Source organism: Salvelinus sp. IW2-2015, linkage group LG18 (assembly GCF_002910315.2).
Source record: "Salvelinus sp. IW2-2015 linkage group LG18, ASM291031v2, whole genome shotgun sequence".
In the NCBI taxonomy this organism is placed as follows: Eukaryota; Metazoa; Chordata; class Actinopteri; order Salmoniformes; family Salmonidae; genus Salvelinus; species Salvelinus sp. IW2-2015.
In genome coordinates this window covers 39,242,462-39,256,768 of record NC_036858.1, presented here as the reverse complement: position 1 = coordinate 39,256,768, position 14,307 = coordinate 39,242,462, and the positions used below count along the sequence as shown (strand labels likewise).

Genomic DNA, 14,307 nt, shown 5'->3' with positions numbered 1-14,307 from the left:
ATTTTAGCCATACAAACCGGTGGTTACACAATAAAAATACTAGGAAATCAAGCCTCAATATGTCTGACGTCATCTATCAGAGTGATTCTAGTTTAATTGAAAGCTAATCATATACTTGACTAAAAAATACAGGGTTGACAGCAATCGAAAGACAAATTAGTTCTTTAATGCAACCGCTGATTTACATTTTTTTAAATTATCCTTACTTTTCAATACAGGGTTCGCCAAGTGAAGCTATACCAAACAAAATGGCGAAATATGCGTTTAAAATATTTCGACAGAAACACGATTTATCATATTAAATATTGCTTACTTTGAGCTGTTCTTCCATCAGTTTCTTGGCAATGTATCCTTTCTATGTTTATAAACGTCTTTTGGTCGATAGATGTCCTCTGTCCTTCGAAATATCCACTAACGATCGAACGGGACCCAAACGTGTCCAAACTTTCAGAGTGCACAACAAAGAAATTCCTCAAAATCGCACTAAACGGATATAAATTGCTATAAAACGGTTCAAATTAACTACATTATGATGTTTTTAAACAACTATAACGACTGAAAACATGACCGGAGAAATATTGCTGGTTAGAAAACGATTTGGAACGAGGCAAGTCCGATGGCCTTCACGCTTCAGGCGCACGACGAGAAAGGGCGGTCCCTAAACATTTTGTGGTTTTATAATGGCTGTGAATGTCCCATCGATTTCATTCAAAAACGTGATGACGTACAAGACACCCAGAGGAGACGTAGCAGTGTCGGTTTCTCATAGCATTCACTGTCGCCTTAAAAACAGACCCAGATCAGGGGTAAAATTTTCTGAAATCTGAACCCTGTCATGAAAAGTGCTGTAGAAATTGTTCTGTCACATCAGAGACAAAATTCCAACTTCTATAGAAACTAGAAGGTGTTTTCTATCCAATAATAACAATAATATGCATATTGTACGATCAAGAATTTAGCACGAGGCAGTTTAATTTGGAGACAAATATGCTAATGCGGAACAGCACCCCCTATAGTTGCAAGAAGTTATAAAAGCCCCCGCCTTATCTCAGCTCAATGGTCATCATAGCAGCACCCACCCTTTGCACCCTAGTATCTCTACTTGCACATTCATCTTCTGCACATCTATAACTCCAGTGTTTAATTGCTAAATTGTAATTACTTCGCCACTATGGCCTATTTATTGCCCTACCTCCCTAATCTTACCTCATTTGCACACACTGTATATAGACTATGTTTGTTTATTCCATGTGTAACTCTGTTGTTTGTGTCTCACTGCTTTGCTTTATCTTGGCCAGGTCGTAGTTGTAAATGAGAACTTGTTCTCAACTGGACTACCTGGTTAAATAAAGGTGAAAAAAAATGTATCATAAAAGTACTGTGTCAAATGCCTCTGCATGTACTGTACTCTATTGTTTACTGATATCAAAACCAATATCAGGCAGTTWCCTGGATTAGTGAAATCAACATTGACCCAATAGCAAGGTAGTTAAATACTACACATCATTCAGTGAATTGATCCAAAAAAACATTATCACAAGGGTGTCAATTGTGTTAGAACAGAGCCCTACTTATTTTCAAATAATTGTCAACATATAACGCTATTTTAAGATGTGGGACATTCACTGTATTACAAGAAACAACTAGCAGGTCTATTTCATTCAAGCAGCTTCACTCTTAGAAAAAAGGGTTCTATATAGAAACTTTTGGTTCTTTGGACGAGATTAATATGGATATAAATGTCAATGCCAAACAGCTGAAACAAATTAAAGGAGAATGCTAGCTGTGATTTCAGAGTTTGTTGTGACTGGGTTAGCTTTTGTTAGCTGTTTTTACACTCTAGGGTAGGTTTACAACCCTAAAGGTCATTTGCCTTGACTGCATAAGAAGAAGAAGCTGGTTGAGAGAATGCCAAGAGTGTGCAAAGCTGTCATCAAGGAAAATGGTGGCCAATTTGAAGAATCTGAAATATAAAATATATTTTGATTTGTTTAACCCCCTGATCACAATGTCCACACCCACAGAAATCGAATCAGCACAATACAACAAATCCCCAACAAAGTCCATCTGATTAAACTAGAGATATATTTTTTGTGTGTATTGTGACCTTCCACAACTGCAGTGGAAGGAGGCTAAACTCCAGCAGTTTTTGTCAGACCATGAGACATCCCTAAAATCGGTCTTCTCACAAAAACGTCTGTAGCATCTGAACGGTTTGGACCAACGGTATGACCACTCTATGGAAAGATGAGACTGAAAAACATGATGGTGTTCTCTGTATTGCTCTACGACCCCTGAAGTCAGTACCGCCAATCTGCCAACTTCTGTCTGTAGCGTCCGAACAGTTTGGGCTACATACACACTAACATGACCCCACCATCGAAAGATTAGTCTCATGAACGTGTAGTTCGTTTTGCTCTAGGATGCCCGCAAGCATAAGACTCGTCGGAAGGTAGCCCGGTACCAGTTCCAAAAAATGGATGGAAGTAGTTTAGTGGCCAATTTTCTTATGTTAAATATGGGTAATTTAAAAAAATATGAATTTCCTGATATTTCTTATATCTCTTAGATATAGGACAGACACTTTAAAATTGTTCATAGCATTTTCATAGCATTTTTCCATGTATGAATCTGTTATTCAATGTGTTGCTATGGGTTAACAGCAGTAAAGCCTAATTCAATATGGTACTAAAATTCCAAATCATGTAGCCAAATAATCCTTGGTATGACCATCTTAAAACAATTGCATATGTTAGCTTGGCAATTAGCTAATTGTTAGACTGTTGCTGACTGAGAGAATGTATGTATTCATTTTTATAATATATTATGTATAGTAAGTCTTTGTGATTCAATAGCCCAGTTAATCTTTACATGACTTTTAATAACTTCTTAGGGCTGCAATCCCGTTAACGGGATTGATATGACAACGGCCAGTGAAAGTGCAGGGCACCAAATTCAAACAGAAATCTCATAATTAAAATTCCTCAAGCATACAAGTATTTCACACCATTTTAAAGATACACTTATTGTTAATCCCACCACAGTGTCCGATTTCAAAAAGGCTTTACAGCGAAAGCACCACAAACGATTATGTTAGGTCACCGCCAAATCACAGAAAAACACAGCCATTTTTCCAGCCAAAGACAYGAGTCACAAAAAGCAGAAATAGAGATAAAATTAATCACTAACCTTTGATGATCTTCATCAGATGACACTCATAGGACTTCATGTTACACAATACATATATGTTTTACGATACGATAAATTTCATATTTATATCCAAAATCCTCAGTTTACATTGGCGCCATGTTCAGAAAAGCCTCCAAAATATCCGGAGAAATTGCAGAGAGCCACATCAAATAACATAAATACTCATCATAAACTTTGATGAAAGATACATGTTTTACATAGAATTAAAGATAAACTTGTTCTTAATGCAACCGCTGTGTCAGATTTCAAAAAAGATTTACGGAAAAAGCAAAAACCATGCAATAATCTGAGGTCGGCGCTCAGAGCCCAATCAAGCCATACAGGTACCCGCCATATTGTGCAGTCAACAGAAGTCAGAAATAACATTATAAATATTCACTTACCTTTGATCTTCATCAGATTGCACTCCCAGGAATCCCAGTTCCACAATAAATGTTTGATTTTTTCGGTAATGTCCATCATTTATGTCCAAATAGCTACTTTTGTTAGCGCGTTTGGTAAAAAAATCCAAAGTCACGAAGTGCGTTCACTAAAAGCAGACGAAATGTCAAAAAGTTCTGTAACAGTCAGTAGAAACATGTCAAACGATGTATTGAATCAATCTTTAGGATGTTAACATAAATCTTGAATAATGTTCCAACCGGAGAATTCCTTTGTCTTCAGAAATGCGATAGAACAGAGCTCGCACTCACATGAACGAGCATGGTCAGCGCATGTTCAGCTCATGATTGAGTAAGGCCTATCGCCTCTCCTTCGGCCCCACTACACAGTAGAAGCATCAGACAAGGTTCTAAAGACTGTTGACATCTAGTGGAAGCCGTAGGAAATGCAAAATGACCCATATCCCACTGTGTATTCGATAGGCGATGAGTTGAAAACGTACAAACCTCAGATCTTCCCCTTCCTGGTTGGATTTTCTTCTCAGGTTTTTGCCTGGCATATGAGTTATGTTATACTCACAGACATCTCATTCAAACAGTTTTAGAAACTTCAGAGTGTGTTCTATCCAAATAGACTAATAATATGCATATATTAGTAATTGGGACTGAGGAGCAGGCAGTTTACTCTGGGCACCCCTGGGAACCTTTTCATCCAAGAAARTCAATACTGCCCCTGCAGCCATAAGAAGTCTCTATCTCTATGTTTTCCTCAGTCTGGTAGTAAACCAGAACTATCAGAGGCAGAGGATCTATTTTGGCTGCTGGTGACAATAACTGCATGCACGTTGTTCTTCTACATCATAATAATTATATGTCTGCATAGGATTTTGTCTTCATTTTATCATGCTTATTTCTAAATATTAACTCATATTAACTCATTTTTTCTTTTTCTCTGGAACCAGTCAGACAACATCCTATACAGTAGCCCAGCGGCGAAGGAGTTGGACTTGTGGCAGGAGTTGGACCTGTAGCCAAAAGATAGGTGGCTAGTTAGAATCCCAGGCCGGGCGCTGGAAGAAATTGGCAGAATTGATCTGATAACTGAAGGGCTGCTGGGTTCACATCCTCTAAACATTCCCCTACAGTTGAACCCTTGAGGAAGGCCCTTAACCCCACAACATGCTCTTCAACCAGGGGTGCTACACTGAAGCTTAAACCTGTGCTCATCCCAACTGTATGTGTGAGGTCTGCTGTTTTTTTTTGGGGGGGGGGGGGGGGGGGTGAGAACAGAGCAGAAGCCACATTTTTGTTTTTAGCTGTATCTAGTGGACAAAGTTCTATTGTATGCCAACCAGTGTTTTCACTATCGCCCACTATCCTACAAAAACACAGATATTAAACTGCTTTCTAAAATGTTTTCTGCGTCCGACAAGACAGAGGGTTTGTTAAAAAAAAAATTATCCTCAGATAACCTCAGACAACTATTACATGCAGTATCTTACATTCTTCATTAGAAACAACAGCTCATTGGGCTGTATTATCTCTAAAAGCTTTTGATAGACTAGAATGATCATATCTCTGGTCTGTCTTGGAATTTATGGGAATTGACTCCAATTTCATTAATATGACTAAAATGCTATATGGCAATCCCTCAGCCATAGTTATTGCAGGCAATATTGGATCTGCTCCATTCAGAATCATTAGAAGCAGCAGACAGGGCAATCCAATTTCTCCCTTGCTATTTTATTATCCATGGAACTCCTGGCCCAGGCAAATTGTCAATCGAAGAAAATAACAAATTTCCCTCAAATCTAGTGATCACTTCATACGCAGACGATATTTTACTATATCAAGACAATGTATCTCAATCACTCCAAAACATATTGAAGATCATAGATGAATTCAGCTTTGTCTCAAGATATACAATTAATCTAACCAAATCAGCCCTACTGCCTCTCAAGACCCTGATGAAGGACTCCGTCTCTACTTATGGAATCCCAATAATTTCCCATTTAAAATATTTAGGAGTAGATATATTTCCTTCCTTAGATAAAACCAATAACAAAAACTTTAACAGAATGCTCAGATCAATTAAATCCAACCTCAGTAGATGTAATAACATCCCAGTTGTTTAACCGCAGAATATCTGTTGTCAAAATGAATATATTGCCACGGCTGAATTTCTGTAGTTCAATGCGTCCCATGGCACCACCTTCTGGCTATTGGGATAAAATTCATAGTGGGGTTTCAAAATATACAGTGGGGAGAACAAGTATTTCACACACTGCAGATTTTGCAGGTTTTCCTACTTACAAAGCATGTAGAGGTCTGTAATGTTTTATCATAGGTACACTTCAACTGTGAGAGACGGAATCTAAAACAAAACTCTAGAAAATCACATTGTATGATTTTTAAGTAATTAATTAGCATTTTATTGTCTTACCTCCAGAGAGAACTCTCAGTGAAAGCGCCCAAGTTAAAGTCATACTGCTTCGTCAAGGTCAGGATCACCTAAAAATAAAAACAAAAAGCATTTTAATTGTATGCAATTGCAAGTACATATATATCTACAATCAAGTGCACTTACACCATGCATTTGCTGTGTCTAACAGCATGGAGTATACACTATTATTGCTACATTACCATAAACTATAATCTTTGTATGACAGCACAATGATCCTCAGGTTGTCTAGATCAGCCAGTCTGTTGGTTGTAATGATCTGAACAGCCATGCAAGCTGTCAAGTGTCTCATCAGTACCTTGTGTGGAATGATGCCTACATGACGGTGGACTCCAAAAATCGTTTAGCGAACAACAAAGTTAAGTATGGCCAGTCTTCCAACCTTTCTCTCAATCTCTCACTCCCTCTCTCTCGTCAAGACTGGCTCTGCAATGGATAACAGCCATTTTATGGGCTCCTGACAGATTCTGCTATTTTGTGTGTTTTTGTCCACTGATCTTAACCTTTTTTATACATAATATTTCTGCCATTGTTTCCTATGACTGAAAAGAGCTTCTGGACATCAGAACAGTGATCACTAACCTCAATTTGGATGAAGATTTCTAATTCAACAAGTCAGATGCGCAGGGCCTGGTCCTCACCCGGACCAGGACCTAATCCCAGAGACTCGGAAAAGAAAAAGGCGGTGCAAGAGAATGCGGGCACCCTGACGAAACTAAAACATAAACCGCTCTGCCTTCCGTTCTATTTGGCGAACGTACAATCACTGGAGGAGCGCTCTTCGAGACTATCTTATCAACAGGACCTGAAGAACTGTAATATCCTATGTTTCTTGGTGTCGTGGCTGAACAAGGACAATGTACATCTGGTTTTACTATGCACCGGCAAGACTGAACGGCAGCGTCGGGTAAGCTCAAAGGGGGAGGTGTGTGTCTCTTTATTAACAGCTGGTGCGCAATCGAGGTTCAGCTCAGCCGAACTAGAATACCTCATGATAAGCTGTAAGCTAGGGACACCAAGATTTATTTTCCTGGGATAACTGCGAGAAACAGTTAAATTATATTAAATTATTTATTTATATGAACAGCATTAAGTTAAATGTAACTGTTCAATTATATGCAATGTCTAAATCTGGCTTCTCGAAGGGCCGCAGCCTACTCTGCTACAGTGCCAAGAAAAATTATGTGAACCCTTTGGAATTTCCTGGATTTCTGCATAAATTTTACATAAAATTTGATCTGATCTTCATCTAAGTCACAACAATAGACAAGCACAGGGTGCTTAAACTAATAACACACAAATTATTGTATTTTTCTTGTCTATATTGAATACATCATTTAACTTCTTCTTAATAGAGGCGCTTTTTTCACTTTGGGAAAAAATCGTGCCCAAATTAAACGGCCTCGTACTCTGTTCTAGATCATACAATATGCATATTATTACTATTGGATAGAAAACACTCTGAAGTTTCTAAAACTGTTTGAATTATATCTGTGAGTAAAACAGAACTCATTTGGCAGCAAACTTCCAAACAGGAAGTGAAAATTCTGAAAATGGGGCTCTGTGTCAGGGCCTGCCTATTCAACTGGCTTATATTTATGGATCTGTATGCACTTCATACGCCTTCCATTAGATGTCAACAGGCAGTAGAATGTTGAATGGGGTGTCTAGCTTGATCTGAGACCGAATGAGAGCTTTTGGAGTGACAGGTCCGCTCTTTTGTCAGTATTCAACTGTGCACCAGGGAAGCTAACATTGTCTTCTGAAATGCGTTAGGTATACACAACGAAATGCTCCGGCTCTGATTTTATTGGATACATATGAGAAAAACATCCTAAAGTAGGATTTTCAACCGAGTTTGACCAGTTTATTCGACGTTTATTGGAAATTTTGGAATTTTTCGTTCAGTGCGCAAAGATTTCTTGGACATGTGCCCTCCACATGGCTAGCCAAAGTTGCTAATTCGACAGAAGAAATGGACATTCTAAAACAAAACAACGATTTATTCTGGAACTAGGACTCCTTGCACAACATTCTGATGGAAGATCATCAAAAGTAAGAGAATATTTATGATGTTATTTCGTATTTTTGTGGAATATGTTGGCTCCAACAAGGCGGAGAATAGGTGAGCGCTGTCTCACAATATTGCATGCTGTATGTTGTACTAAAGTTATTTAAAAAAATCTAACACAGCGGTTGCATTAAGAACCAGTGTATCTTTCATTTGCTGCACAACATATATTTTTTAGTAAAGTTTATGATGAGTTTTTTGGTTAGATTACGTGACTGTCCAAAATTGCTCCGGACAATTTGGTGCATCATGGCTACTTATTCACAATGTAAAACCAGGATTTGTAGCTCTAAATATGCACATTTTCGAACAAAACATAAATGTATTGTATAACATGATGTTATAAGACTGTCATCTGATGAAGTTGTCCAAAGGTTAGTGATTAATTTGATCTCTATCTCTATTTCGGGGTTTTGTGAAAGCTACCTTTGCGGTGGAAACATGGTGAAAACATGGCGTTGTGTGTTTGGCTATTGTGGTGAGCTAATATAAATATATATTGTGTTTTCGCTGTAAAACATTTTAAAAATCAGAAATGGTGGCTGGATTCACAAGATGTTTATCTTTCATTTGCTGTATTGGACTTGTGATTTCATGAAATTATATTATATGATATCCCTGTCGCGTTAGACTAGGCTATGCTAGTCAGCTTTTTTGATGAGGAGGATCCCGGATCCGGGAGGGTGACTCGTTAGAGGTTAAACATTCACAGAGTAGGTGTAACGATCGTCTTCGGGAGAAAGAGAGGAGGACCAAAGCGCAGCGTTGTAAGTGTTCATGTCTTTAATACAAATCCAAAAACTGAACACAGGAACAAAAACAATAAACGATATGATCAAACGAAACAGTACCGTGTGGCGACAAACACTGACACYGAAACAAACACCCACAAACCAAAAGAGAAACCCAGGCTACCTAAGTATGATTCTCAATCAGGGACAARGATTGACAGCTGCCTCTGATTGAGAATCATACCAGGCCGAACTCAAAACCCCAACATAGAAAAACACACAGACAGCCCACCCCAACTCACGCCCTGACCATACTAAATAAAGACAAAACAAAAGAAAAAAAAGGTCAGAACGTGACAGTAGGTTGGAAAAAGTATGTGAACCCCTAGGCTAATGACTTCTCCAAAAGCTCATTGGAGTCAGGAGTCAGCTAACCTGGAGACGAATCAATGAGACAAGATTGGAGATGTTGGTTAGAGCTGCTTTGCCTATTAAAAAACACACAATTTGAGTTTGCTATTCACAAGAAGCATTGCCTGATATGAACCATGCCTCAAACAAAAGAGATCTCAGAAGACCTAGAAATTGCGAAGAAACGGAAGATCTGTTACAACGCTGTGTACTACTCTCTTCACATAACAGCGCAAACTGCCTCTAACCAGAATATAATAGAGTGGGAGGCCCCGGTGCACAACTGAGCAAGAGGACAAGTACATTAGTGTCTAGTTTGAGAAACAGACGCCTCACAAGTCCTCAACTGGCAGCTTCATTAAATAGTACCCACAAAACACCAGTGCTATATAAATACATTTGATATGATATGACAAATAACATTCGATTTTCCTTCTCTCTCCTTCAAAAACCAGATTATATCAAAATTCATTGTGTAGTCTGCAATATAAAAAATTGAACAGTCAGTATTTAACCAATTATATGTTGATGTAGGTGTGCTAGTTCTACATGCATTTCATTGCTGTAGTACATGTCCAACTGTGATGATTTTTATGAATAGTGACTAAATGYTGTATACATTTAACATAGAACTATAAGAGAATTCTACCCTGTCATTGTATGATTGTATGAAATTTATTAGAATCATAAATCTAAATCTGATGTGTGTAGTTTTAGTCAGAATTAGAACAAGGACTTTTTGTTCCTTTTTAGTATGTAAGCAGGGTGCAAGTGTGAAACAAATGATAAGAGCTATCGACAGACAAGCTGTACTTGTAACGGTTTCTCTCCTCCTCTTCGTCTGAAGAGGAGGAGTAGGGATCGGACCAAAACGCAGCGTTGTATGCAGACATAATGAATTTATTAAACAAGACGAAAACACGTAGACAGACCTGAACATGAGAACTTACAATGTAACACGAAGAACGCACAAACAGGAACAGACGAACCAAACGAACGAAAACGAAACAGTCCCGTGTGGTGCGACAGACAGACACAGGAACAATCACCCACAAACAAACAGTGAGAACAGCCTACCTTAATATGGTTCTCAATCAGAGGAAACGTAAAACACGTGTCCCTGATTGAGAACCATATCAGGCCAATAGACAAATAACCTAAACATAGAAACACATAACATAGAATGCCCACCCCAACTCACGCCCTGACCAACTAAACACATACAAAAACAAGMAAAACAGGTCAGGAACGTGACAGTACTACTGTGTTCCTTTCAGGACATTCTGTCCCCACCCAGGGAGGGGAGAGACCTTGGGCTTGTAGTAGATTGTATAACAGGTAGCAGGCAATGTATGAGAAGGAGAAGACTTGTAAACTATATTGTCATTGTTTCTGAGAGGATGAGGGACATTTGACGAAATGTGAGGTATATAGACCAATGTACAGGAAATAATAAGCAGAGCTCTCGTTTTTTAATTGAAGTTCAGTTTATGAACATTGAGAACAAAATTCTCATGACACCATCCTGTGGCATTCATCTTTTACCATGGAATGCAATGTATTGACATATGGGCTCCCGAGTGGTGCAGCGGTCTAAGGCACTGCATCTCAGTGCTAGAGGCGTCACTACAGACCCTGGTTTGATTCCAGGCAGTATCACAACCGGCTGTGATTGGGAGACCCATAGGGCGGCGCACAATTGCCCAGCGTCGTTAGGGTTTGGRCGGGTAGGCCTTCATTGTAAATAAGAATTTGTTCTTAACTGACTTGCATAGAAAATAAAAGGTTAAATGAAACATAAGCGTTATCCCTATGGCACTCATCTTTTTCCACTGAAAGCAATTTATTGATATAACGTAAACTCGTACATCGCCTTGGTCCGTACAATTGACCTTATTTTAGCGCCCCAAAAACGTAATACTTCCAGATCAACTGTAATTTCAATACCATTGTAAAGCACAATTTCCCCCCTTTCCAACAGAATTCATGCCGAGACCTTCACGCTGCCCGTTTCTGCATAATTCAAGAAGGCAATGAGCTCATTCGGGTGTTTTTAAAAATGGCGGGTGGGGAAGCGAAACTAATGCGTAATAGTGAGAAGGACAGATGCCATGTGGGAAAATTGCTTTTTTCACTCGATCTGTRCAACTTATCACCTTATCGCCTCTAAAYTGTAAATAAAACACTATAAAGAGTTAATATAATGTGTCATTACATACCTATTTGAAGGTTTGTGTCGAATTTGAATCGGGTTTTTAGGGCGGTGCTAAAGTGATCTTAGAAGTAAACAGCGGCTTTGAGAATGATGATCGCATGCAATGATGACGAAAAAAAATGACTAGGTATCCCCCCCTTACCCCCGTCACTGTCCATTTCCTGTTTTTAAACGATGAGAGAAGTGCTACACCTGGTGGTGAGAGATTGTAAGACAGAAATAGTTGCTTTATGCGTGCTGTACGTTACGACATGACACGTCAAGATGTAACGGAGGGTCAGTTTTTTCAACTGTATACTATAGAGCCATTACCATGTCGATCAACGCTTGAATAGAAACCTAGTTCACACCCCCGATTTTGAAGTCAACACAGTCGCTACAGTCCCATTAGTTTTCTTTGTAGCCTCGTTTGAATGTCGCGGTTACGCACATTTGTACGGAATGGGGTGAGTTTACGTTAAGTGTCAATTGGTTGATGCTCATTTTTTCCCATTGGGATCGCAGAGCCTACTGGGAGCATGGCCAGTTGAGATAAGCGTGACAGGATGATGTTTTGAGGCTGATAATGGGCTGGAGACGGAGATAGCATTGCAAATCCTGATTTTGTGGTCAATTAACCATTTGTTTGTGCTTGGGATTATTGTCTTGCTAGAAGATCCTCTTACGGACAAATTTCAGCCTCCTAGCAGAGGCAACCAGTTTTTTTGCTAAAATGTCCAGGTACTGGGTAAAGGTCATGATGACGTTGACCTTAACAAGGGCTCTAGGACCAATGGATGCGAAATAGCTCCATAACATCAAAGATCCATCCCCATATTTTACAGTAGGTATGGGGTTCTTATCTGCTTATCCATCCTTATTTTGACGCCAAACTCACCACTAGTGTGCTTGGCCAAAGAGCTTTATTTTAATGTCATCTGACCATAGCACAGGTTCCAATCCAAGTGCCAATGCAGTTTAGCAAAGTCCAGGCGTTTACAATTGTTGGAGGACTTGAAAATATAGCTTTTTGGCCACTCACACCAGTGGTGAGGAAGGATTGCTGGAAGTGGCAAGCACACATCAAATACTACAAAGAAATGGTTAATTGACCACAAAGCCAACATTTTGTCTCCGGACTTGAACTCCATTGAAAACCTGTGGTTTGAATTGAAGAGGGCAGTAGACACCAAACTTGACCTCAATTCTATCACCTTGTCTGACTATTGGAGGAAAGACCAAATCCCCAGAGGACTCTGTATTATGAATTTTCCAGCTAATGGAGCACAAGGTAAAACTGAATTGAGAGATAAATGGGAGGCTATTCTCAACAAGTGTTCTTTTGACCTAATGCTACTTCTAATATAATAATCTAAAAAAGACAGATAAGTAGTCGAAACAGAAATTGAAGAAGTATAAAGGAAAATCACAGAACAGTGACAATTCTAACGAAGCACAATGTGATGAGATCTTGAAAGAGAAAGTAGACACATTCACTCTGACATTGAAGCAAGACAAGCTAAGACAATTTAGAAGAGATGAAGTAGACTATAGAGATGGCAAGGTCTTTGCCTGGAGAAAACCAACCCGCATGAATTCAGAATCACATCTGCAGAGGAGGATCCCTTGATCTGTTTCTTTCAACTTTACAAGCAGTGATGATGAGGATCACCCCAGACACTCACAGGCCAGCTCCTCCCAAGATTTTTTAGACCAGGAAGAGGAGTCACGCAGATTCCTCAACAAGAGAGGGAGAGGACGCAGAAGAGGCCAAAACGGAGGGGGAGGAAGAAATCAAGACTATTCAACCACACGAGCAGGACCAGACCAAGGCTGTGAGCAACATTTCTGGAGAACCCCTTTCTGATGATTGTGTAAAGGTCTTGTCTCAACCACACGAGCAGGACCAGACCAAGGCTGTGAGCAACATTTCTGGAGAACCCCTTTCTGATGATTGTGTAAAGGTCTTGTCTAAAGGACTGTCCTTTGCAATTTTGTTTCTGGTGTCCTMTGACAGCTCTTTGGTCTTGGCCATAGTGGAGTTTGGAGTGTGACTGTTTGAGGTTGTGGACAGGTGTCTTTTATACTGATAACAAGTTCAAACAGGTGCCATTAATACAGGTAACAAGTGGAGGACAGAGGAGCCTCTTAAAGAAGAAATTACAGGTCTGTGAGAGCCAGAAATCTTGCTTGTTTGTAGGTGACTAAATACTTATTTTCCACCATAATTTGCAAATAAATTCATTAAAAATCCTACAATGTGATTTTCTGGATTTTTTTTTCTCATTTTGTCTGTCATAGTTGAAGTGTACCTATGATGAAAATTACAGGCCTCTCATGTTTTTAAGTGGGAGAACTTGCACAATTGGTGGCTGACTAAATACTTTTTTGCCCCACTGTATGTGACAGAAGCCTACCATCAATTAGACAATAATGAATTCTACCAATCTCTAACCTTCAATCCAACAGAGGACCTAAAAACTGAATTGAAAGGGATCCTCACAGAAGCTAAGGAGAATGGCTACATTTCAGACAATAAGTTCACATTTATTTTCAATGGCAGTCCGCGTATGTCTTCTTTTTATCTTCTTCCAAAAGTCCACAAGAATCTTGAAACCCCCCCCCAGGCAGACCAGTCATTAGTGGTAATGAAAGTCTGACAGAACCAATCTTTATTAAGCCTTTTCTGCCGTCACTCCCAGCCTATCTTCAAGATACCACAGATGTGTTGAACAAAATGAAGGAATTGAACAATATAGGTACCTTTTTAGTCACCATGGATGTGGAGTCTCTATACACCACCATTGAGCATGAACAAGGTTTGGCAGCTATGCACCATTTRTTGAATA

General features: G+C 39.3%; 1 protein-coding gene across 1 annotated transcript in view; it reads right to left on the bottom strand.

The window, feature by feature from the left end:
* LOC111977337 (VPS10 domain-containing receptor SorCS3-like) overlaps positions 1 to 14,307 on the bottom strand; it is a 69,443-nt gene that overhangs the window by 34,542 nt on the left and 20,594 nt on the right. Inside the window, 1 exon segment of the mRNA XM_024006714.2 lies at positions 6,034 to 6,101. Within this exon segment, the coding sequence (XP_023862482.1) occupies positions 6,034 to 6,101 (68 nt within the window).